Source organism: Trachypithecus francoisi, unplaced genomic scaffold, assembly GCF_009764315.1.
Source record: "Trachypithecus francoisi isolate TF-2019V2 unplaced genomic scaffold, Tfra_2.0 Lachesis_group9, whole genome shotgun sequence".
Classification (NCBI taxonomy): domain Eukaryota; kingdom Metazoa; phylum Chordata; class Mammalia; order Primates; family Cercopithecidae; genus Trachypithecus; species Trachypithecus francoisi.
In genome coordinates this window covers 15,022,079-15,047,424 of record NW_022681474.1, presented here as the reverse complement: position 1 = coordinate 15,047,424, position 25,346 = coordinate 15,022,079, and the positions used below count along the sequence as shown (strand labels likewise).

General features: G+C 43.1%; 1 protein-coding gene across 10 annotated transcripts in view; it reads right to left on the bottom strand.

Annotated features, from left to right (window-relative positions):
• The window catches only part of WDR37 (WD repeat domain 37), a 79,301-nt gene that overhangs the window by 53,595 nt on the left and 360 nt on the right, over positions 1–25,346 (bottom strand). For 2 of the 10 annotated variants that reach the window (XM_033208641.1, XM_033208647.1), the window contains exons 1-5: positions 25,174–25,335; positions 8,659–8,836; positions 2,929–3,025; positions 470–565; positions 99–163 (exon numbers count right to left, since the gene is read on the bottom strand). In XM_033208641.1, the coding sequence (XP_033064532.1) occupies positions 99–163; positions 470–565; positions 2,929–3,025; positions 8,659–8,796 (396 nt within the window). In that variant the 5' untranslated portion in view covers positions 8,797–8,836; positions 25,174–25,335. Of the gene's footprint in view, positions 1–98; positions 164–469; positions 566–2,928; positions 3,026–6,321; positions 6,803–8,658; positions 8,837–16,984; positions 17,837–18,223; positions 18,535–25,173; positions 25,336–25,346 lie in introns of those variants that run through there. The other 8 variants (XM_033208644.1, XM_033208643.1, XM_033208642.1 and 5 more) reach the window with 8 other exon arrangements.

The following is a 25,346-nucleotide window of genomic DNA, read 5'->3' as shown; positions in this document are numbered from 1 at the left end:
TCTACTATGCCTTTCTAAGTGGAAAATATGCGACTTCAAGTAAGTAGTTGCACACCTTAACCACCACATGATGGCTCGAGAGCCAGTGGCCTGCATACCTTGCTGGTGGAAGCCTTGTAAGTGGTCTTCAGTTTCTGGGAGAGCTGGCTGGTGCTGTGACTGGCTGCAGGGACAGAGAGTGACAATCAAACACAATCACACAATCAAAGACTCACAGCCTCACAAATGGGTCTTGTGTCTCGCACAGGAAGAAAGGGGGCCCAGAAGGGCTCGTCTGACCTTAGTGACACAGAGCCATGGCGGAACAGGAACAAGAACCGAGCTCCTTATTCTCTTAGACCCACACCTGAATTAGATAGTTCAAGGTTTGCTGACAGCAAAACGCAAACCAGCCAGCGTCCTTCACTAAATTCCAAATTTCCTGCATATATAATCTGCAGGACAAGACTTTCACGGGAATTCACCTCACCTTTTGTTTTGAGTTGGCCCTTACTCAGCTCTGCTCCATCAATCGCTTGTCCTTCAGCAGCTAAACGTTCATTAAGAGTGTCGATTTCTCTACGTACTGGGAAGAAAAAAGTTTTCAAAAATGTAAAGTATGTTTTTATGTTTAAGTGTATTCACCACTTCCAAAACTTGCACACAGAAAAAATGTTATATATTAGTATTATATAAACAAAGACGTGAATAATATTCTAATAAGCAAGATCACAATTCATAGAGTTCTCAAAAAACTAAAGAAATCACTCAAGATACCATTCCAAAAATAAAAGCTCACACACTTGCTACACTGTGGAAGACACTGCTATCAGGGTCTCAAAGATAGCACCTGCATTTCAACAGGTTCCATAGTGCTTGATTCTGCACAGTTAAAAACATTATTCTGGGCTGGACACAGTAGCTCACGCCTGTAATCCCAACAATTTTGGAGGCTGAGGCAGGCAGATCACTGAGGTCAGGAGTTCAAGACCAGCCTGGCCAACACGGCGAAACCCCTTCTCTACTAAAAATACAAAAATTAGCCAGGCGTGGTGGTGGGTGCCTGTGATCCCAGCTACTTGGGAGGCTGAGGCATGAGAATCGCTTGAACTTGGGAGGCGGAGGTTGCAGTGAGCCCAGATCGCACCACGGCACTCCAGCCTAGGTGACAGAGCAAGATTCTGTCTCAAAAAAAAAAAAAAAAAAAAAAAGTTGAAATTTTTCCCGCTATGAATTGTAAAGGTGGACTCTTTAAAAAGGAGAATCCTGTATTAACATTAAATTTTCCAACAGCAAAGTTTAAATGACATAGAATTATATTCTCTTCATTATTCATCCAACCACACCACTTAGTTACAGAGTGAAAAACAGCTTAACAATGGAAATGCTCTGTTAGTATTCAACTTTTGGAATCAACCTGTAGATAAAGCATGAAAGACTTGATTATAGTTACATTTGTGTAATACAAATTTTATAGGTTGGGTGTGGTGGCTCACACCTACAATCCCAGCACTTTGGAAGACCGAGATGGGAAGACGGCTTAAGCCCAGGGGTTTGAGACCAGCCTGGGCAACACAGTGAGACCCTGTCTTTATATATATAAATTTTACAAACACAAACCCTAGAAAAAGAAAAACTGGCAAGTAACAGAGCAGCAAAAAGGACCTGTTTATTTCACTGTGAAGCACTAACACTAAAGCAGATAGATCTAAAGCCAGAAGACAATCTCTTACATTTACAGGACTAACCACCAAAAGAACCAAAAGCAAAAACATGCAGAAAATGTCTTCCTTTGAAGAGTGTGAGGGGCTTGAGGGGTAATGGCAGATTTCTTTTTACACTGTTTGATAAATTTTTAAGCATATATGGGCATTACTTCCAAAATAAAAAAAGAAAGAAAAATTAAAGCCAAGCTAATTCAAAATTGTTTTGATATGCCTTTAATAAGTCAGATATAGTATATGCATCAATTTTCAAATGATGGTATATTAATAAAAAGAGAAATCAATGTTTTCTCAATTCATGGTGTACTTGGTGTAGGGAAAATTATAAGATCCATGTATTTTTTATTTTTTACTTTTTATTTTTGTTTTTTGAGACAGTCTCACTCTGTTACCCAGGCTGGAGTGCAGTGGCGCCATCTCGGCTCACTGCAAGCTCCACCTTCTGGGTTCATGCCATTCTCCTGCCTCAGCCTCCCGAGTAGCTGGGACTACAGGCGCCCGCCACCACGCCCAGCTAATTTTTTTGTATTTTTAGTAGAGACGGGGTTTCACTGTGTTAGCCAGGATGGTCTGGATCTCCCGACCTCGTGACCCACCCGCCTCAGCCTCCCAAAGTGCTGGGATTACAGGTGTGAGCCACCGCGCCCGGCCAAGATCCATGTGCTTTTTATAAAATCACAATTTGGACTGGTCGGTGCAGTAAGCAGGATGATGAATCCCCAAAGATGCCCGTGCCTTAAGCCCATAACCTGTGAACAGGACCCAGCACAGGCACAAGGACTCTGCAGTGGGAGATGCGCCCGGACTACCCTGGAGCCCAATCCTGGAGCCCAATCCTTCAGAGGGCGGGTCAGAGAGCAAGCAGGACTCCAGCAAGAGGGAAAGGGCCAGGAGCCAAGGAGTGCAGCACGCGGACCTCCGTCTTAAAATTGCAAAGAACTGAATTCTGTCACAATCCAAATACGAAGGAACATTCCTCCCTGGAGCCTCCAGAGGGAGTGGAGCTTGGCCAACACCCGACTGTGGCCTGGTGGGAATCATACCAGACCCACAGAATTGCAAGATGACAAATCTGTGTTAGTTTAAGCCACTAAAATAAGTTTAAGTTTGCTACAGCAGAGCAGAAAACTAATATAGTGATGAATGTCAATTCATAAATTTGACTTTCAAAGATTCCTATGGATAGGTAAAGCTATAAAAATACATTAAAATAGGAGATACTCACATTCTAAGTTTTCAATATAAAGGTTTTCAAATTCTCTTTCTATTTGACCAAACAGTTCCAGAAGTGTACTGCGAACTGAGGAAGGCAGTTTAGAATCCTGTAGAAGAAGACTTTGTTTAAAATGAATGAATGAATGAATGAATGAATAACTCTAAACTTTTTCCAAAGTGAATTATCTTTTATTCTAAACTCTTGTTTTTTATTATTACATATTTTTATACATAAAATGCTTAAAGAGTTTAAAGTTCCAAATTTCTGCCAAGGAAGCTATGAATCAAATTGTATAAATGGCTACCTAGTGTGATACGGGATTTAAAAACAAACACTCCTTCAAAATAATACAATTTTTCCCTTTCAAGAGAGGACATAAACCTACCTTATTTTAAAACTTCCAAATTTGTAGAGAAAGGCTGCAGCTTCCATAAATGAACTATTATAAACAGTCTCTGAGTGCCATCAGACACTATCCTACGAGTGTTTTCATCTGCTAGACCCTCATAGAAGAGGCACCTTTGCAGAGTTCCCGCCATGCCCACTGCACTTCAAGCAAAAGCATAGTCACTCTTCCCGTCACTCTACACAACACCTAAAAGAGTGTTGTGAAGAGGAGAAAAAGAAAAATCTCACAAAAAGAGCCAAATGTCTATTAATTGAGTGAAAACATTAACTTTTAATTTCCCACCTGGGCCACGTTCTTCATGCCTGTGTGTTTCCCACACCCCTGGGAAGGTGAAGGGAAGGAGTGACATTGTCAAGTGTGGTCCAGCAAGTGAGCAGGTCCTGGGCACTAAACATATCACAGGCACTCACTGCTTGAACCCACTAGTCAACAGGAGCCTACTAGATACAGCCACGTGCCACTCCAACCTCCCTGAGGGCATGGCCTATGTACTATTTGGTATGTGTCCCCTACTCCCAACACCCAGAGTAATTTTCAAAAAAATCCTCATCAAATATTTCTAAAATAGTGTTTCAATACCTAACCTTTTTTTTTTTTTTTTTTTTTTTGAGACGGAGTCTCGCTGTGTCACCCAGGCTGCAGTGCAGTGGTGTGATCTCCGCTCACTGCAAGCTCCGCCTCCCAGGTTCAAGCAATTCTCCTGCCTCAGCCTCCCCAGTAGCTGGGACCATAGGTGCACGCCACCACACCCAGCTAATTTTTGTAGTTTTAGTAGAGACAGAGTTTCTCCATGTTGGCCAGTATGGTCTCAATCTCCTGACCTTGTGATTCGCCCACCTTGGCCTCCCAAAATGCTGGGATTACAGGCGTGAGCCACTGCACCCGGCTGATCCTTAACCTTTCTATGGGACTTTTCAAATTTACATATTGCATAAACTGTTTTATTCTGATGAGTTGTAAATTTTTTTTTTTTTTTTTGTGAGATGGAGTCTCGCTCTGTCGCCTAGGCTGGTGTGACCTTGGCTCACTGAAAGTTCCTTCTCCCGGGTTCACGCCATTCTCCTGCCTCAGCCTCCCGAGTAGCTGGGACTACAGGCGCCCACCACCACACCTGGCTAATTTTTTGTAATTTTAGTAGAGACGGGGTTTCAACGTGTTAGCCAGGATGGTCTCCTTCTCCTGATCTTGTGATCTGCCCGCCTTGGACTCCCAAAGTGCTGGGATTACAGGTGTGAGCCACCGTGCCCGCTGAGTTGTAAACTTTTAAAAAAGATGCACAATATTTATTAAATCCTTCTGAGATTAACTTAAAAGACAGAAATTTTAAGGAAAAATGACAGCATTTTAGCAATGTGAGTTTTACAGTTATCACAGATTTCTCACATAAATTTCACAAACCACACACACACACACACACACACACATATATATACTACTTGAAATACTGAATCTACAGAATCGGTACTATAGCCTCTAAATATCCTTCTAAAACCAATGAAGAACACGGAAAAAAAGGAAGGAAAATGTAACAATCAAAATGAAAACTAGGCCATCAAAAAGGATGTCCCAGCCAGTCACGGTGGCTCACGCCTGTAACCCCAGCACTTTGGGAGGCCAAGGTGGGCAGATCACCTGAGGTCAGGGGTTCGAGACCAGCCTGTCAACATGGTGAAACTCCGCCTCTACTAAAAATACAAAAATTAGCCAAGAGTGGTGGCAGGTGCCTGTAATCCCAGCTATTTGGGAGGCTGAGGCAAAAAAATTGCTCAAACCCGGGAGGTAGAGGTTGCAGTGAGCCGAGGTCATACTACTGCTTTCCAGCCTGGATGACAGAGCAAGACTCCGTCTCAAAAAAAAAAAAAAAAAAAGAAGTTCCAATAACTACGAAACATAAGCTTGCACTGAACTGGGAATCGCTATTAGTATTCTCCCTGCCCTGTGGCTTCCACATGCCCCATTCCCTCTCTGTGAATATCCTCCCCACGAACATCACGTCCTCAGAAGCCCTTCTGGCTCCTACACAAGGCCAATCTCCTCCTACAGAATCAGTTCCTACTCATCTATACCATCATGTTTTAAGGCTCTTATTGTTCAGCAACTAATTACATCATGTCATATATACTTAAATATTAAGTGCATATTAATATAAAAGTAACTGCTAACACATGGACACAGGGAGGGGAACATCATACACCGGGGCCTGTCGGGGCGTGGGGGGCTGGGGGAGGGAGAGCATTAGGAGAAATACCTTATGTAGGTGATGGGTTGATGAGTGCAGCAAATCACCATGGCATGTGTATACCTATGTAACAAACCTGCATGTTCTGCACATGTACCCCAGAGCTTAAAAGTATAATTTTTTAAAAAAAGGAATTGCTATGGAAAAGAAAGCTGAGAAGTCAGCATTAACCTCCCTTTATAATCAAGAAACTCAATGCACAGCAAAATGAGGACCTTCCCACTAGAGGGTAACTTGAGCCCAGGAAGAGCGCGCTTACACAACGACTTTCAACCTTTTCCATCACTTCTCCCTTTCTGTGCCATTCAATTTCACGGACTCTAAAACGAGTTGTCGAATTTTCAGTACCACTTAACAATACTCAAGACACCACTGCTATGACTCAGCAAAGCTTTTAAATGAATTTCTTTCATCACATCGACACCAACACACACCTGAAAGCCACGGCGCACACGTGCAGGGAGCAGCCAGCTCTTCAGGCCACAGCCAGCACTGTGTGCACGTGGACGTCTCAGATCTTGGCAATAACAGACCTCCCGTGCCTGCGCGAACCTGGCTTTCTAAACTACTTCAGACTGGCAAATTTGAGACATATAAAGTTAAACCTAACACGATGTCTCCCTCAGACTCATCTGCCCTCTCTTCTATGTTGCTGCTCCTCAACAACTGAAAGGGCATCACTCCACACTGTCCAGAACGAGACCACTCCTATGTTAATGAACACCTCCGTTCTGAGATCGTCCCTCACACCTACCATGCCACACGCGTGCAGCAGACACCACCGCTCTCTCCCGCCCACCGCAGTGGGAAGGCAGAGCACCTCACGCTGGCCACTCACAGAACATGCTGGCTGGTCCCACTCCAAATCACTGCTCATTGAACAAATGAGCTCTGTCTAGGGAGCCAGCGTGGGAGACACAGAGGCCGAAGGTGGGGCAGAGGACGAGGCCGTGCAGCTTGGAGACCTCTGAGCCACCTTCGTGAGGGTTACCATGAGATGCAGTCACCGCCTGTGCCGTGTCACAAAGGAGAATGGCCATTCAGGGCCCAGAGGAGAACACATTCACCCCAGGCGGGAGACAACTCTAGAATATGCCAGCAGAGGAGGCTGCAGGGTTTCCACTGCGAGAAATGCACGTGAACCTACAAATTAGGAAAACCTATCTGAGACTGCTCACTCACACTGTCCAATAGGGTAGCCACTTGCCACATCTGACTACGTACATTTCAATGTAATTAAAGTTTTAAAAATTAAAATTTCATGTCCCGGGACACTGGCCAAATTTCAAGCGCTCAGCAGCCACATGTGACTGGTGGTTCCCACATCAGACAGCACAGATACAGATACAGACACTGCCACCACCACAGGAGTCCTGCCGCTCAGCTCTGCTGTCTCCTAAGTGCTGTGTTGAACGGGTTCCCCTTAGAAGTCCCATGCTGAAGTCCAAAAGCCCAGGACCTCAGCATGTAACTGAGTTTGGAAGCAGGGCCCTCAAAGAGGTGGTGAGAGTAAAATGATGTCATAAAGGAGGGCCCTCCGGTATGACAGGTCCTCATAAGAAGAGACTAGGACACAGACATGCACAGAGGGACAACTCTGTGAGGACACAGGGAGAAGACAGTGTCTGCAAGCCACGGACAGAGGCCTCAGGAGGAACCAGCCCTGCCCACACCTTGATCTAGGACTTCCAGCTGCCTGGAAGGACTAGGAGAAACTATAAACGTCTGTTGTTTAAGCTGCCCAGTCTGTGGCATTTTGTTATGGGAGTCCTAGCAAAGGAACACACTAAGAGTACCAAAGCTATTTCTATAATTTTATTTTGAACACTAAGTTAAAATGTAATCATTTTTTATAGAAATTAAAACCAGGTATTTATTCATATTCAATAAACCAGGTTTATTTATGCAACGCATATTCATCTAATTGGAGTTGAAGATCGTCTTCGTGGCAGCAGGTCATGTCGAGTTCCGGGTTCACACTGTTGTCTTCAGTGTAGAGGTCCCGGCCTCGAAGTCCTGCATAAAGTTACCCACAAGGTCCTAACAAGATCCAGTATTCACAGAAGCCAATTTCTCAGGTTTAAGCCCTATCTTCCTACAGCATTATGGCTGATGAATAGGTTCCAATTGTGAAGGAACGGTTGTAAGTTTATATACAGTTACAGACATATATAACCATATATCAGATATATCTAGTTTATTTTAACATAACATATACTGCGTCTAGGCTTCATAATACTCTTTAAAAATTCTGACAGAATTTCATCAGCTATAAACGAACTAGAAAAAGTATAAGCAAAACTTATCTTTATCAAAAATAATTAGTTCATTTTAATCCAAGGATGACATTTACTCACTGCAGCAGAGACAAGGATAAAGCCAAGTGAAGTCACTAAAAGATCTGATTCCAAAAACTCTTCAGAGAACAGAAAGAGATCATTAAAAGGATATGATACTCTCCTTTTCTTGAGACTATTAGAGACAGAAAACCCAGAATTGTACTGTCCACAAAACTGTACAAAGAATAAAACTAATCCAAACTCTCATACCTACTTTGATTTGTTATTACCTAGTATACATATGCTAACCCATCTGTGTATGCTGTTGTATTTGACAGAAGTTTTAATGAGTTTATTTTGGGGGAGTATGGGAGGAGTGATCTTTTTTTAGTAACCCAAACCTCTTTTCTACTTTGGAGACCTTTACACATTTGCCTACTTTTATAACATTACAGACATAATCACCATCTTTAAAATAAGGCCTTGATCCTGGGCCCGGTGGCTCAAGCCTGTAATCCTAGCATTTTGGGAAGCCAAGGTGGGTGGATCACCTGAGGTTGGGAGTTCGAGACCAGCCTGATCAACATGGTGAAACCCCGTCTCTACTAAAAATACAAAATCAGCCAGGCGTGGTGGCGCGTGCCTGTAATCCTAGCTACTCAGGAGGCTGAGGCAGGAGAATCGCTTGAACCTGGGAGGTGGAGGCTGCGGTGAGTGGAGATCGCGCCATTGCACTCCAGCCCGAGAAACAAAAGCGAAACTCCGTCTCAAAACTCAATCAATCAGTAAGGCCCTGATCCGTCGCAGCTTACTTGTCCTTCTAACATGTCTCTCGGCAGTCCTGTCCTCTCCTGCTCCGAGCTGTTAGTTCTTCGTATAGAAAGGCTATGGGATTTGCGCTTCTGTTTTGCTTGGCGAGCAGTCGAACAACTTGCGCTTTCTGTGGGCATTACTTCTAGAAGGTAGTGTCCTGGTCACTCCTGCAATAAGCTAAAAACGGCAAGAAAAAACAGTGTTTCTGATTTGGCGAGTTGAAACAAAAGAAAAACAGTGAACAAGATAATGATGACTTCTAATTACAAGCTTCCTTACTATGGTTAACACTAACTATATAATTTAGAATATGACAAATTAAGATGTTTTAAGGTAGGGACCACAGCCTTTATTAAAGGGGTAATTTATTTATCAAATTTCATTACCATCTTAAGTATCAAATGGCAAAAAAGAAGTTTAAAATTTAAAAAAAAAAAAAAAATAGCTCTCCCTTAACCCAACATTCCCTAGGCATGGTCTACCCCCCCGAGGGAACCAATGTTAACTGCGTATTCTAGACCACACATTCTAGACTCATGCCGTCCAATAGGAATACAATGCAAGCCATGGATATAAATTTTCCAGTGTCCACATTTTTAAAAATAAAAGCATATGAAATTCATTTTAATGATTTACTTAACCCAATGTTTAAAATATTTTATAGTCAACATAAAAAACAATGGGATATTTTATGATTACCTCTTTGAAATTCAGCATGTATATTTACAGCATATCTCAATTCAAACTAACCACATGTGACTAAGTTATTCAAATCTCTAACGTAAACATTATGATTTACCACTTTGGGCATTTTCTACTCATTTCCTGTTATTATCCATCCTTCCTCCCAATTATATCACTACGTTACTTACTATAATCTTAGGTAATATATTTACATACATATCTTCTTTCTTCGACTACAGATTTTACTATTTTGAACATTACCTGCTGATTTTCTGCTATTACTGATCCCTCCTCCCATGAACACAATCCTATCGTCAGGCCAGCTCAGCACCTCACTGTCACAGAATGCCTGCCCCATGTGCAGCTGAAGGCAAAGCAGGACACACCCACAATCTCCCTAAAGCTAACATGCCTCCATCATCTTCACTTACAGAAAAGACTGGCCCAAGTCCCAAGAGTAGCAGATGGTTCTATTAAATGAATATATCAGCATAATGGAAAAATATGCTAACCTTTAAAATACACATAAGGACTATGTAAACATCTAAATTCCAAGTAGACAGTTACACTGGCGACTTACGCAACAGCAATAGCTCTGTGCCTCAAGGCAAGACCTTACTTCTGGAGTGTCCAGCCCTATTCATTATCAACTCCCTAGACATTATCAGGTGCAGACACACATCCCTGAAATGCTATTCCTTTCCTTCCAAATGGCTCTCACTTACTCAATAGCCCTAACACCTCCTTACTTTGTCATAGAATGATTCCTTTTCTACAATATTTTAAAATCACTAGCATTCCCTTCTTTTTAAACAAGTCAGCTTGTTTTGAAAAATAAGTTTATCTAAACATAAAGGAGAGTTTTTTTTTTGAGTCGGAGTCTCACTCTGTAGTCAGGTTGCAATGCAATGGCGCGATCTCTGGTTCAATACAACCTCAGCCTCCTGGGTTCAAGCAATTCTCCTGCCTCAGTCTCCCGAGTAGCTGGGATTACAGGCGCCCACCACCACGCCTGGCTATTTTTGTGTTTTTAGTAGAGACAGGGTTTCACCGCATTGGCCGGGCTGGTCTCAAACTCCTGACCTCGTGATCCGCCTGCCTCGGCCTCCCAAAGTGCTGGGATTACAGGCTTGAGGCACCACGCCCAGCCAAGGAGAGTATCTTAACAGAGGTGAAATGTATTCACAAAAAATTTAGAGTGTCTTTCATAAAGGTTATTAATAACATAAACAAGATCTTTCCTATTCAGCTTACTAAGCATTCTAATTATAATCCTAAATACCAAGTCTGAAAATATTTTTCTAAGAGAAAATACTGTCACTTATAAAAATTTACTTCATTTAGATTATTTTTAATATTATAAATAAAATAGTAGAAATCAACATATTTAACCTTGGAATTCAAGGAAGTCATAGCGTTTTTCTAAATATCTCTTCTAATATTTCTAAATATGAATGTCAGTATATACAGTTTAGCTTGTTTCCTGTTTCTTACATACTATGCAGAACTCTCATATATAAACTTTGTTATGAAAACCTCTTTAAAAGCCAAGCATAACCCAAAAATGTTAGAAACCTGGAAGACAGCTTGCCTATTACTTAGGACAGTTTTTAAAAGCTTTAATCACAAGCTTCTAGTAACTCTCAACCAAAACAGTCGTGTGAGTTATGAAGTTTCCACCTTTTCTTTTTTTTTTTTTTTTACAGAGTCTTGCTCTGTCTCCCAGGCTGGGGTGCAGTGGCGTGATCTCGGCTCTCCACAACCTCCATCCCCCCAGGTTCAAGCAAGAACCTCGTGCCTCAGCCTCCTGAGTAACTGGGACTATAGGCATGCGCCACCATGCCCAGGTAATTTTCTTATTTTTAGTAGAGACAGGGTTTCGCCATGTTGACCAGGTTGGTCTCAAACTCCTGACCTCAGGTGATCCACCCACCTCAGCCTCCCAAAGTGCTGGGATTACAGATGTGAGCTATCGTGCCTGGCCTCAACTTTTTATTTTGACGTAACTACAGATTCACAGAAAGTTGCAAAGATGGTCCCTATTTCCCCAGTGGTTAGATCTTACATCATTACAGTACAATTTGTTAATTTCATTAAACCAACAAAATGACATTAGTATAATGTGTGCATAGTTGTCACTCTGTTACATACATAAATTCCTTTAGGTGCCACATGTTCAAGATACGAAACACTCCCCTCACCATACAGATCACCCACACTACCCATTAGTTACTCCAACTCCCTGGCACCATCCCTCCACTCCTGATAACCATTAATCTGTAACCATCTCTACAATTTTGTCATTTTGAGAATGTTACGTAAATATGATCAAAGAGCATGCACCCTTTTTGAGATTTTTTCCACTCAATTTAATGGCTACGATCCAACCAATTTTCGGCATGTATCAAGTTTCTTCCTTTTTATTACTAGCTAGCGTCCACAGTATGGACATTTAACCATTAACCATTTGTTTAACCATTCACCTGAGGCAAAATATATCTACCTATATACACATATTTATATATACTTTTCATTTTTTTACTATTACTAATAAAGTTGCCATGAACAATAATATACAGGGTTTTATGTGAACCTAAGTTCTCATTTCTTTTGGATAAACGGCCCAAGGATAAGGGTGCTCAGTCACAGGGTAAATGTATATTTAGCTTTAAAAGAAATCTTGATATATGACTCACACACCAATGTAAGACACTTAATGACTCAGTATATTCAGGAAGTTGTGTGATCAATACCACAATCAACTGTACATTTTTATCACCCCAAAAAGAAACCCCACACCCATTTGCCTTCACTCCTCATTTCTCCCACCCACATCCCAGGTAGCCCTAGACAATCACTAATTTGCTTTCTCTCCATATGAATCTGCCTGTTCTGGCCATTTCATAAAAATGGAATCATACAATATACGCTCTGGTCTATTACAGCTGGCTTCTTTCACTTAGGACAATGACTTCAAAGTCCATCTGTGTTGTAGCATAGTGGTAATGTATTCCCTTTCATTGCCAAATACAACTGATAGACATTTGGTTTTCATTTTTTAGGTTATTATGAATGTTAATGCACAAGCTTGTTATGTGTAGATACTTTTATTTCTCTTGGGTATACCTGGAAACAGAATTGCTTATGTTTAATCATGTTTAGTTTTTGTGGGTTTTTTCCAAGAAAGTGTCAAACTATCAGTATCTTCCAGGGTGGCTGTTTCACTCTACGTTCCCATCAACAACACATGAGAGATTTAGTTATCTACATCCTCACCAGCATTTGGTATTGTCACTACTTTTTTATGCAAGTTTATGTCATATATGAGAAATTTTGTGCCATGTATATAACGCATAGTCATCAAGACAGGCTATTTAGGGGGTCCACCACCCCAGTAAAGACTGTTATCTTTTTTTTTTTTTTTGAGACAGAATCTCGCTCTGTCGCCCAGGCTGGAGTGCAGTGGCGCGATCTGGGCTCACTACAAGCTCCACCTCCTGGGTTCAGGCCATTCTCCTGCCTCAGCCTCCCCAGTAGCTGGGATTACAGGCGTCCACCACCATGCCCGGCTAATTTTTTGTATTTTTAGTAGAGATGGGGTTTCACCATGTTAACCAGGATGGTCTCCATCTCCTAACTTCATGATCCACCTGCCTCAGCCCCCCAAAGTGCTGGGATTACAAGGGTGAGCCACTGCGCCTGGCCTGAAATACTATTTTCTTAAGGACACTCACCCTACTCTGAAGGTATTCCCTCTATCACACTGTATGTTTGTACCTTTTAACTCTCTTCTCCTCAGCCTCCCTCCTCCCCCAACTCAACCTTCCCAGTCTCTATTATCTATTTTTCCACTGTTTACCTCTATGTGTTCACATTTTTTAGCTCCCACACATAAGTGAGAACATAACTTTTTGTGCCTGGCTTATTTCACTTAAAATAATGGCCTCTGGTTCTATCCATGTTGCTGCGAATGGCATGATTTCATTCTTCTTAGGGCTGAGTGGTATCGCAGAGTGTGTGTGTGTGCACATTTTATGTCGTCATCGTCAACGGGCACTCAGGTTGATTCCACACCTTTGCTGTTGTGAACAGTGCTGTGTAAACCTGCAAGTGCAGGCATCCCTGTGTCACTATTTTTTTATTTAGCTGTTCCGTTAGGTGTGTAGTCTCTCACTGTGGTATTAATTTGCATTTCCCTGACGGCTAGTGACACTATCTTTTCATGTGCTTGTCATCCATATATCCTCCTCAGTGAGGTGCCTCTTCACTCCCATTTTCTAATAGTATTGTTTGGGATTTTTTGTGTTGAGATTTAAGAGGTCTTTATACTCTATAGTACGAATTATATGTCACATAGGTTAAACTGCAAATCATTTCTCTCAATCTGTTGCTTTTCATTCTAACAGAGTTTTTCACAACACAACACCTCTTTAACTGATAATTTTGTATGCATCACACTTTTAAAGTCATGACAAGAACTTTTCATGAATCCCTAGGGGCCAAAAATTTTCTCCTGTTTTCTCATAGTTTTCTGTTTCACATCTAAATGTATTACCTATATGGTACTGACCTTTTTATAAGGTATAAAATTTAAGTCAACTTTTTTTGTTGTTTGTTTTCACCTGTGTACCCAATTATCCCAGCCCCATTTGTTGAAGATGATCCATCCTAGATTGAATTGCTTTGGACCTTTGTCAAAAAATCAACTCGCTGTATTTGTATGGGGTTTCTTGGTTCTCTATTCTGTTTCACTGACCTACATATTTATCCTTCCACCAACAGCAGTGATACGGTTTGGCTATGTCCCCATCTAAATCTCATCTTGAATTCCCATGTGTTGTGGGAAGGACCCAGCGCCAGGTAACTGAATCATGGAGGGGCAGGTCTTTCCTGTGCTGTTCTCGTGATAGTAAGTCTCACGAGATCTGACGGTTCTATAAGGGGGAGTTTTCCTGCACAAGCTCTCCCTCTCTGCCTGCCGCCATCCGGGTAGGATGTGACTCACTCCTCCGTGACTCACTCCTCCTTGCCTTCTGCCATGATTGTGAGGCCTCCCCAGCCATGTGGAACTGTAAGTCCAATAAACCTCTTTCCTTTGTAAATTGCCCAATCTCAGGTATGTCTTTATCAGCAGTATGAAAATAGACTAACACAAGCACTTTCTATTATTGTTCTGTATGGTATAAGTCTTAAAATCAGTTACAGTGATTCCTATTAAATCTTTCTCCATTTTGTTATAGCTATTCTAGTCCTTTGTCCTTCCTTTTACATTTTAGAATAATCTATTACATATCTACAAAAATCTTGCTGGGATCTTGATAGGAATTGTGTTAAATCTGTACATCAATCTGGGGAGAAATGGTTTATTTATTGAGTCTTTTTATCTATGAATACAGTATTAAGATCTTACTTTCCTCAATGCCAAGGTTTTTTCTGCATAAAAGTCCTAGTATCAGGCCGGACGCAGTGGCTAACCCCTGTAATCTAAGCACTTTGGGAGGCGGAGGCAGACGGATCACGAGGTCAGGAGATCGAGACCATCCTGGCTAACACGATGAAACCCCATCTCTACTAAAAAATACAAAAACTTAGCCAGGCGTGGTGGCGTCACCTGTAGTCCCAGCTACTCGGGAGGCTGAGGCAGGAGAATGGCACGAACCCGGGGTGCGGAGCTTGCAGTTAGCTGAGATCCCGCCACTGCGCTCCAGCCTGGGTGACAGAGCAAGACTCTGCCTCAAAAAAAAAAAAAAGTCCTACGTATCTTCTCCATTTCATACTAACGTCTCTCTTTTTTGTGTGTAAGTTTAAATGATACTGCATTTTTATTTTGGTTTCCACATGTTAACTGCTAGTATAAATACAACTGGATTTTATGTATTAAACGTGTACATTCTTGCTGAACTTACTTAAATTTCAGGATTTTTTGTGGATTCCTTGGGATTTTCTATGTCAACTATTATGTCATTTAAAAAAAAAGGACAGTTTTATTTCTTTGTGGTTTGTAAGCCTTCTGTTTCCTTTTATTACCTTATTGATTTGGCTACAAATCCCAGTACTATCTTAAATTACTATAGTGACAGCAAACACCCTTGCTTTGCCCTGAATATTTGGGTGAAAATAGTGTTATTCACCATTAAGTTTGATGCTAGCTGTAGATTTTTTTGTAGATGCCGTTTATCAAATTGAAAACGTTTCCCTCTATCATTTATTTTCTGGGTTTCTGTCACAAATGAGTGCTGAATTCTATCGTGTTTTTTCCGAGTAGCTTTTCTTTTTTGACCTACTGACAGGACCAATTACACTGATGACTTTCAAATATTGATCCAACCTTGCAGCCACAAAATAAACTGCACTTGGTCATGGTGTATCATTCATTCTCTCTCCCTCTCTTCTCTCCTTTGCCTTCTTTTCCTGGCTTCTTCTGGGGTAAACATTTTTCATAATTCCGTATTTACTTACCTACAGTATTTCTGAGTTTGCCTCTTTTGTATAACCTTTTTAGTGGTAGCTCTAGGTTTTACATTATACATTTACAACTTATTGTAGTCTACTGATTATCAACATTTTATCAGTTCACATAAAGTATAAAAACCTTACTTTCCTCTATGCTTCCTTACCTTTCCCCATTTATAACATAATCATAAATATTTCCTCCACATACACTGAGAACCACACCACAGTTATGCTTCAAATCCCAAACATAACTTAGAAAATAAATGAATACTGAATTGACCGATATTTTTGCTGTCCATTGTTTGTTCTTCCCTCCTGATGTTCCCACATTTCTTTTATCGTTTCCTTTCTGTTTAGAGAATTTCCTTTACTTGTTATTTTCACAGAGTAGATCAGCTGGAGATAAATCATGTGAAGGAAATTTTCTTTTTTTTTTTTTTTTTTTTTTTGAGACAGAGTCTCGCTCTGTTGCCCGGGCTGGAGTGCAGTGGCCGGATCTCAGCTCACTGCAAGCTCGGCCTGCCGGGTTTACGCCATTCTCCTGCCTCAGCCTCCCGAGTAGCTGGGACTACAGGTGCCCGCCACCTCGCCCGGCTAGTTTTCTGTATTTTTTTAGTAGAGACGGGGTTTCACCGTGTTAGCCAGGATGGTCTCGATCTCCTGACCTCGTGATCCGCCCGTCTCGGCCTCCCAAAGTGCTGGGATTACAGGCTTGAGCCACCCCGCCCAGCCCGGAAATTTTCACTTGATATAAATTTCTGAGCTGATAGTCCTTTTCCTTCAGCACCTGAAAAATGTCCTGCCACTTCCTTATGCCCTCCACAAGATCCACTGTCAGGCGAGGCACAGTGGCTCACGACTGTAATCCCAGCAGGCGTAGGGGAGGCTGAGGTGGGCAGATCATCTGAGGTCAGGAGTTCAAGACCAGCCTGGCTAGCATAGTGAAACCCCGTCTCTACTAAAAATACAAAACTAGCCAGGGGTGGTGTGGCGCTGCCTGTAGTCCCAGCTGCTTGGGAGGCTGGGGCAGGAGAACTGCTTGAATCTGGGAGGCAGAGGTTGTAGTGACCTGAGATCACACCACTGCACTCCAGCCTGGGTGACAGAACAAGACTCCATATCAAAAAAAAAAAAAAAGATCCATTGTCACTCCAATTGTTTCCCACTGCAGGTCAAGTGGTATCTCACCACTTTTCTGTCTTCAGTTTTCAGAAGTTTGCCTGGATGTGTCTTAGCATCTTTGTGTTTATCTTCTTTGGGCTTATGCTGCTTCTTGAGTCTGAAGGCGTACGGCTTGCCAAATTTAGGAAACATACAGCAGTGATTTCTTCAGACACGTTCCCCCACCTCCACATCCCCCACCCTGTCCTCTCTTTCTAGACCTCTAACAACACAAATGTTGCATCTTCTGTTAAAGTCCCACGGGCCCCTGAGGCTCTGCTCACTTTTTTCCAGTCTATTTTCTCTCTGCTGTTCAGACTGGGTAAGTTCGGTTGATTTGTCTTCAAACTGACAGCTTCCTTTGTCTTTCCTCTCCTTTCTCTGCTGAGCCATCCCCGGAATTTATTTCACGTATTCTATGTTTCGCTTCTAAAATGTTGTGTTTCTTTTTTACATCCTGTATTTTCTTCCTGAGGCTATTTGTCATTTGTCTCGAATGTTACTTGGTTATTGAAACATTTTTACGATCGCTGCTTTAAGGTCCTTGTTAAATAATTCTAAAGTCTGTGTCATCTCTATGTTGGCATCAGTGGTCTTTTCTTACTGAGGCTGATATTTTCCTATGAGTGTGGTGAGGTTTTTCCATAACTGTGGTGTGGTTCTCAGTGTATATGGAGGAAATATTTATGATTACGTTATAAATGGGGAGGGTAAAGCAGCATAGAGGAAAGTAAGATGTTTATCTTTACGTGATGTTCCATTGAAATCTTGGTATCAGACTCAGGATCTGATGTAAGTCTTCTGTTAGAGCAGGCCTCTGCCAGGTGGATGTGGACAGTGAGGTGGAAGTTGAGATTCCCACTCAGCCTCCACGGACCCCTGCATGAGAAGGGAAGTTCAGCCTCCTCCCAAACCTCCATTCCCACCACGAAGGCTGAGTCAGGGCTGCCTCCCTGCTGCTCCCTACAGTCTCCCCCACGCCACGGAGGGGTGGCCTCATGACCACAGGGCAGCAGTAAAGTTCCTGAGTTTTGCAAGGTCCCTCTTATGACATCCTAGCAGGAAGGAGGCTGTGCTCTGTCACCACCCAGAAGTAAAACCCCAACTCCTCAGCCAGCCTTCTCTGACAGCAACCCTGCAGAGAGGAGCATCCCATCCCAGCTTGTCATGAGTAGGAATCTGAAGTACCTGCCCAGCCTCTGATTAGCAGGGTGAGGGTGGTGCTGCAGTGTTTCCTGCGATATTTAGCTGGAGGAAAGCACTCACCGTTGAAAAGTTCTCCGCTACGTAGGCTGCCCCTTTCCTGGTCTTTCAGCCACAGACAGCAGGGTTTTCTTAGGCCTTGTTTTGTCTGAGCCCTTTTATACCTGCGCTGCTAGCTTATCCAGCACAATGTGTGAGATACATGAGGCAAAAAGAAAACCCACAGAACTAAGTTTGGTGTCATTTCTGTGGTCCCAATGTACGAAGCAAGCCTACTTTCTTTTCTCCATCTTTCAGTCTTTTTTTTTTTTTTGGACAGAGTCTTGCTCTGTTCTCTAGACTGGAGTGCAGTGGTGCACAATCTCGGCTCACTGCAACCTCCGTCTGCTAGGTTCAAGCAATTCTCCTGCCTCAGCTTCCTGAGTAGCTGGGACTACAGGCACCCACCAGCACACCTGGTTAATTACTGTATTTTCAGTGGAGACAAGGTTTCACCATATTGGCCAGGTTGGTCCCGAACTCCTGACCTTGTGATCCGCCTGCCTCAGCCTCCCAAAGTGCTGGGATTACAGGCATGAGCCACTGCACCCGGCCCACTCTTACATTTGTTTTATATATGGCCAGTGTTTTTAGATGTACATAGTGGGAGGAATAAGGAAAAATAAGTCTCCATCTTTCTGCAAGCACAAAGTCAAGAATCATCTTTTATTCTGAAATTGCATATGTGTAGGCCTATTTTTAAAGGAGAAGAAAGCAAGTCTTGCTTTACAACATAAAACACAGCTACTTTGTAGTTTATAGAGTATGTTTTGTAAAGGAAAAAAAGAAACCACATCAAAAGCCTATGAAAGCTGTCCTGATATGGCCTCTGAGAAAAAGGGAGACTTTGTCTTCAGTTAAATGAAGCAAGTAAAACCAGCAAAGGGTTTCCCTTCCCTCTCTTAAGAACTTCATCTGTAGAAACATTCTTCTGCATTCCAGACATTCTACAAGTTGGTTACCAAAAATGCAGAGATTACAATATCAACTTTCCTTTCTCATCAAAATTGTAAGTTTTGGATCACTTATTTTATCTCACTGGGTTTTCCAGCCTCTCCATAAGTTACATGGTGTTCTCTTTGGTTTAGCTTGCTTTCTTCGCCACTTCACAAAATAGTCAATACCGCTGGCAATCTTCTTCTGCTGATCAACTGCAACCAAATGTATGCATTTCCTACAATCATCTCCATGGAACTTGGCACCAAATACAGACTTTTTCATACTGCAGTAATCTTATCATCTCTGTATTCACACCCTCCACATTTTTTCCCAGCGTCTGTACTGGTCCTATCACCACTTCGTTCCTTTCACACCAGATCCTCCATGGAAACTCAGTCCTTGGCCCCCCACCAAAAAAAAGCTCAAGACCAGAAGTGTTTCAGAATTCAGACGCTTTCAGATTTTGGAATATCCACATATACATAATGAGATATCCTAGGGATGGGACCCAAGGCTAAACACAAAGTTCATTTATGTTTCATATATACCTCATGCACATAGCCTGAAGGCAATTTTTTTTTTTTTTTTTGAGATGGAGTCTCCACTGTAGCCCAGGATGGAGTAGAGTGACACAATCTCGGTTCACTGCAACCTCCGTCTCCTGGGATCAAGCAATTCTCCTGCCTCAGCCTCCCAAGTAGCTGGAATTACAGGCACCCAATACCATGCCCAGCTAATTTTTGTATTTTTAGGAGAGAGGCGGTTTCCCATGTTGGCAAGGCTGGTTTCGAACTCCTTGCCTCAAGTGGTCTGCCCAGCTCGGCCTCCCAAAGTGCTGGGATTACATGCGTGAGCCACCACGCCAGGCCCCCTGAAGGTAATTTTATTTTGCCCTAGGGGATCCTGAATAAACTATGTTGCACACCCACATTTTAACTACAGCCAGTCTGTCACAAAGTGAGGTGTGGAAATTTCCACTTGTGTCGTGTTAGCACTCAAAAAGGTTTGGATTTTGGCGCACTATGGATTTTGAATTTTTGGATTAGGATGCTCAACCGGTAGTAGCAAAAATCTTACTTAAATGTTTAATAACTAGTTTAGGGGGTTTTCAGGTTGGTATCATGGGAAGAGGGGCAAGGAAGTGGCAGGTGTTTGTAAAACAACTACTTAAATGGTATATCATGGATCTAAAATAGACAAGGGAAGTGAAAACAGAAAGAATTAATGGAGAGATACTGGAAGAAAGTTGGTGGACTGGCAGATCTACCAGAGGCTAAAGAGCTACTACAAATAATTGCTGTAAGGCTTAAATGGATCAATAAATACAAAGAGTCACTAATCCTCATAACATCCCTATGAGACAGAGTTCCCAAATCCAATTAAGAGCCTTTCAAGGCCGGGCGCGGTGGCTCAAGCCTGTAATCCCAGCACTTTGGGAGGCCGAGACGGGCGGATCACGAGGTCAGGAGATCGAGACCATCCTGGCTAACACGGTGAAACCCCGTCTCTACTAAAAATACAAAATCTAGCCGGGCGAGGTGGCAGGCGCCTGTAGTCCCAGCTACTCGGGAGGCTGAGGCAGGAGAATGGCGTGAACCCGGGAGGCGGAGCTTGCAGTGAGCTGAGATCCGGCCACTGCACTCCAGTCCCGGCGACAGAGCGAGACTCCACCTCAAAAAAAAAAAAAAAAAAAAAAGAGCCTTTCAACACAGTCATACATCGCTTAAGGATAGGGACAGGTTCTAAGACATGAGTCGTTAGGTCATTTCGTCACTGTGGGAACATCAGAGTACACTTACACAAAGCTAGATGCACAGACTACTCCACACCTAGGCTAGATGGCTAAGCCTGCTGCTCCTAGCCTACAACCCTGCACAGCATGTTACTGTAATGAATACTGCAGTCAACTGTAACACAGTGGTATCTATTTGTGTATCTAAACATAACTACACATAGAAAAGGTGCAGTAAAAATAGAGTACTACAATCTTATGGTACCACCATCTTACATGAGGTCTGCTGTTGACCAAAACATCACTTGTTATGTGGCATCCAATTGTATTTTAACAGACTAAACACTAATAAACTGATTATAGAATGTAAAGAGAAAAAACACACTTCTTCACTCCAAATATAACCTTCTTTAACCTCTATGCACTGTTTTACCTAAATATAAACAGAAACCTGAGATTCCAAAACGTAATTATTTTCCTTCAAAATATTCACATTTACCCAATATTATTGGGTAGATTACCATATTAAAAAAAAGGCTTATGTAGATTAAATGTTCTTCTGGTTTTTAATAAAACATTATTTTCAAGAAACTATAAATAGACCCCTCTAAAAATTCAATATCTTTATCCTACCATGGATTTAACAGAATAAACTCTCCTTCTGAACTCTTGACTGATTTACAGTCTGTCCAATTCATCTGCCCCTAGTATATGTTGTCATGCAATGTACGTAATATACCCCTACTGTTTGTAAGCAGTCAGAAACAATAGGCACACAGCTTTGATGCAGCACAGTGCTCTCCACACAGCAGGCACTGGTCAAATATTCAACAAATTAATGAAACCCATAAACACACTCTGTGTTAGTAGGCTAAATTCCTCATCTTTAGAAATGCTGTAACATTGGGCCAGGCATGGTGGCTCACGCCTGTAATCCCAACCCTTTGGGAGGCCGAGGCAAGTGGATCACCTGAGGTCAGGAGTTCAAGACCAGCCTGGCCAACATGGTGAAACCCCTTCTCTACTAAAATACAAAAATCAGCTGGGCGTGATGGTACATGCCTCCCAACTACCCAGGAGGCTGAGGCACGAGCATTGTTCCACCCTGGGAGGTGGAGGCTGCAGTGAGCTGAGATCATGCCACTGCACTCCAGCCTGGGCGACAGAAATGCTGTAATATTAAATAGCATCAATGCACATTTAGCTTTCTGCTCTTTCTCAAAAGATTCTTTTCTATACATATTTTTTTCTTTTCTTTTTTTTTTTTTGAGATAGAGTCTCATTCTGTCGCCCAGGCTGGAGTGCAGTGGCATTATCTCCGCTCATCGCAACCTCTGCCTCCTAAGTTCAAGTGATTCTCCTGCCTCAGCCTCCCGAGTAGCTGGGATTGCAAGTGCCCACCACCATGCCCAGCTCATTTTTGTATTTTTAGTAGAGATGGGGCTTCACCATGTTGGCCAGGGTGGTCTTGAACTGCTGACCTCAAGAGATCCACCTGCCTCGGCCTCCCAAAGAGCTGGGATTACAGGTGTGAGCCACCGCGCCCTGCCAACAAATTCTTAATTTACACTTTCATTTGAAACAAAAAAACACAAAACATTACTTTCAGTTTCATATCCAGTAGGATTTTAAACATTTTTCTTTCATTGAAGCAAAAACACTTGCTTAAATGGTTAATTTCATAAATGTTAATCAAATGCAAAAGAATGGTTAAGGAATATAATTTCCACATGGCATTAAAAATAAATTGAGAAATACATTGAAAATTGAATAAAATGTGATGGAATTTCTACCAGAAGTTTAATCAAGTTTGTAGTAACATTTTATGATAATAACCGTGTTAAATGAATTCCTAGTGGGCTGAGACACCAAATTCAACTTCTGAGCAATATCACGGAAGAGAATGGTCTCTACAGGCAACCTCAGAAATCTGTCATCAGAATTAACCTGCTTAAAATGTTTTGTCATTGACGAAATGAAGGCACGGAATACATATGCCATCAATTCTGTGGATGACAATGAATTAGGAAATATCATTAATCGGATAAATAGCCATCAAGATTTTCAAAAGATCTTAGTAGTTAAAAGAACAGGTTTAAAAGTAGTTAAACCAAGGATGAAATTCAACAGATGTAAAATCTTTTCCCTGAAAAAATAAGACAAGATAAATAAGAAAACTCTTAGTTTCACCTCGGGGAAAGGGACCTAGGGATTTTAGTTCAGGGCAAATGCCCAAAGTGACATAGCTACCCAAGAAGAGAAGGGAAACACACTCAAGATCTCCTGTAGACAGCACTTTGCAAGAATGGCTGGCATATATTACGTAACATAACCTTCCCAGTAACAAAATGAGGCTGATATGAACACCATGTTAGAGGACAGGAAGTGGGGACTTAGGAAGGCCTCCCCAAGGTCACACTGCTGTTATGAGACGTAGCCAGTGTACACGAGTCCCTACTCTGTCTCCTGTGAGCAGTGTTAATAGAAAGGCAGCGTACAAACCCAGGGGATAACAGATAACTCCATTTGTTCCACATTGGTCAGTTCATATTTAGATACCGTGTTCAACTCTGGGACTTTTTTTTTTTTTTTTTTTTGAGACGGAGTCTTGCTCTGTGGCCCAGGCTGGAGTGCAGTGGCCCGATCTCAGCTCACTGCAAGCTCCGCCTCCCGGGTTCCCGCCATTCTCCTGTCTCAGCCTCCCGAGTAGCTGGGACTACAGGCGCCCGCCACCTCGCCCGGCTAGTTTTTTGTATTTTTTATTAGAGACGGGGTTTCACCGTGTTAGCCAGGATGGTCTCGATCTCCTGACCTCGTGATCCGCCCGTCTCGGCCTCCCAAAGTGCTGGGATTACAGGCTTGAGCCACCGCGCCCGGCCGGGACATTTCAAAAGCTATTTTGAAAGACTCGAATTTGATCAGGAAAGTAACCAGAACAATGTGTGTGTGTGCTGGGGTTGGGAGAAGTTCAGAAGAGGAAGAAAGATGCTGGAGATATAACTATCTTGAGCTTTCTCATTCAGAGGTAAATAATTCCTACAATACTTTTATGACCGTAACTCACAGGTCAACATACTGAATTTAAGAGAAAAACACGTGAACTTCAATAAATGAAACTTTTTTTTTTTTTTTTTTTTTTTTGAGACAGAGTCTCGCTCTGTCGCCCAGGCTGGAGTGCAGTGGCCGGATCTCAGCTCACTGCAAGCTCCGCCTCCGGGTTCACGCCATTCTCCTGCCTCAGCCTCCCGAGTAGCTGGGACTATAGGCGCCCGCCACCTCGCCCGGCTAGTTTTTTGTATTTTTTAGTAGAGACGGGGTTTCACCGGGTTAGCCAGGATGGTCTCGATCTCCTGACCTTGTGATCCGCCCGTCTCGGCCTCCCAAAGTGCTGGGATTACAGGCTTGAGCCACCGCGCCCGGCCAATAAATGAAACTTCTAAGCAATTAACACTTTTCTATAATGGTATCAGCTTCAAGGCACGAATGTTTTACCGTTTAAGATAAATGACAAAATCTCTAAAAACCTGGCAGACCTTAAGATATTTTCGCTCACAACCTGGAAAAATTTATTCAACTTTGTTTAGTAAATGAGTACATTATTGTTGCTCTTGTGTTATTCCGGTGAACAGCTGTCTTAAAATAATGTTTCCCTCCAGCGGTGGCTGCTTACAGGGGGAAAGGAAGGAAAAGGAAGTCTTCAAAAGAGGGACAATATTATGGCGCTGTGTTAATCACTTCAGCATCCGCCACTCTGCACTCACCACCCTTCTTGAAGCTGACCATCCCCACTCTTTGGATAGAAGGAAAGTCATCCTCCTCTCCGAAGGGCCTCCCAAGTGCTTCCCTGGAGACGCACTTCCCCGGGATGCCCAGGCCGAAGCAAAGGGGGAGGGGAGAGACCCCCGGTCGAACCCTTCTGCCCCCAACCCCTCCAGCACCGCCCCGGGCCCTCCAGCGCCCCGACTCTTCCAGGACTCCGACCTCTTCTGCACTGCCCCGGGCCCCGATCCCTCCCGCACCCTGGTCCCTCTGGCACCGCCACGGACTTCTCCTGCGCCCCTACTTCTCCTGCACCCTTAACCCTTCTGCACCACGGCCCTTCCTGCACTGCCACGGGCCCTCCTGGGACCCGACCCCTCCTGCACCACCCTGGATCCTCTGCATTCCGAGCCCACCTGCACCCATCCCCCACTATGCCCCGACTGCCCCTGCACCCCCTTGAGCCCTGCAGTGTCCCGACTCCTCTTCGGGGCATCCGGGGAAGGACTCGGCGCCCGACAGGTAGGAAGATGGCGGCACTCACCTGTCACAGCAGCCGCGCCCGCCACCCCCGGAGCCAGCCCGGGTCGCGCACAGCCAGTGAGTTCCTACAACGCGGCCCCCAGTACTGACGCGAAGACGCGCAGGACACCGCCTGTCCCCGCACTGCCGCGACCCCACAACCCCGACCTAGCGCTAATGCACTTCCGGCGGCGC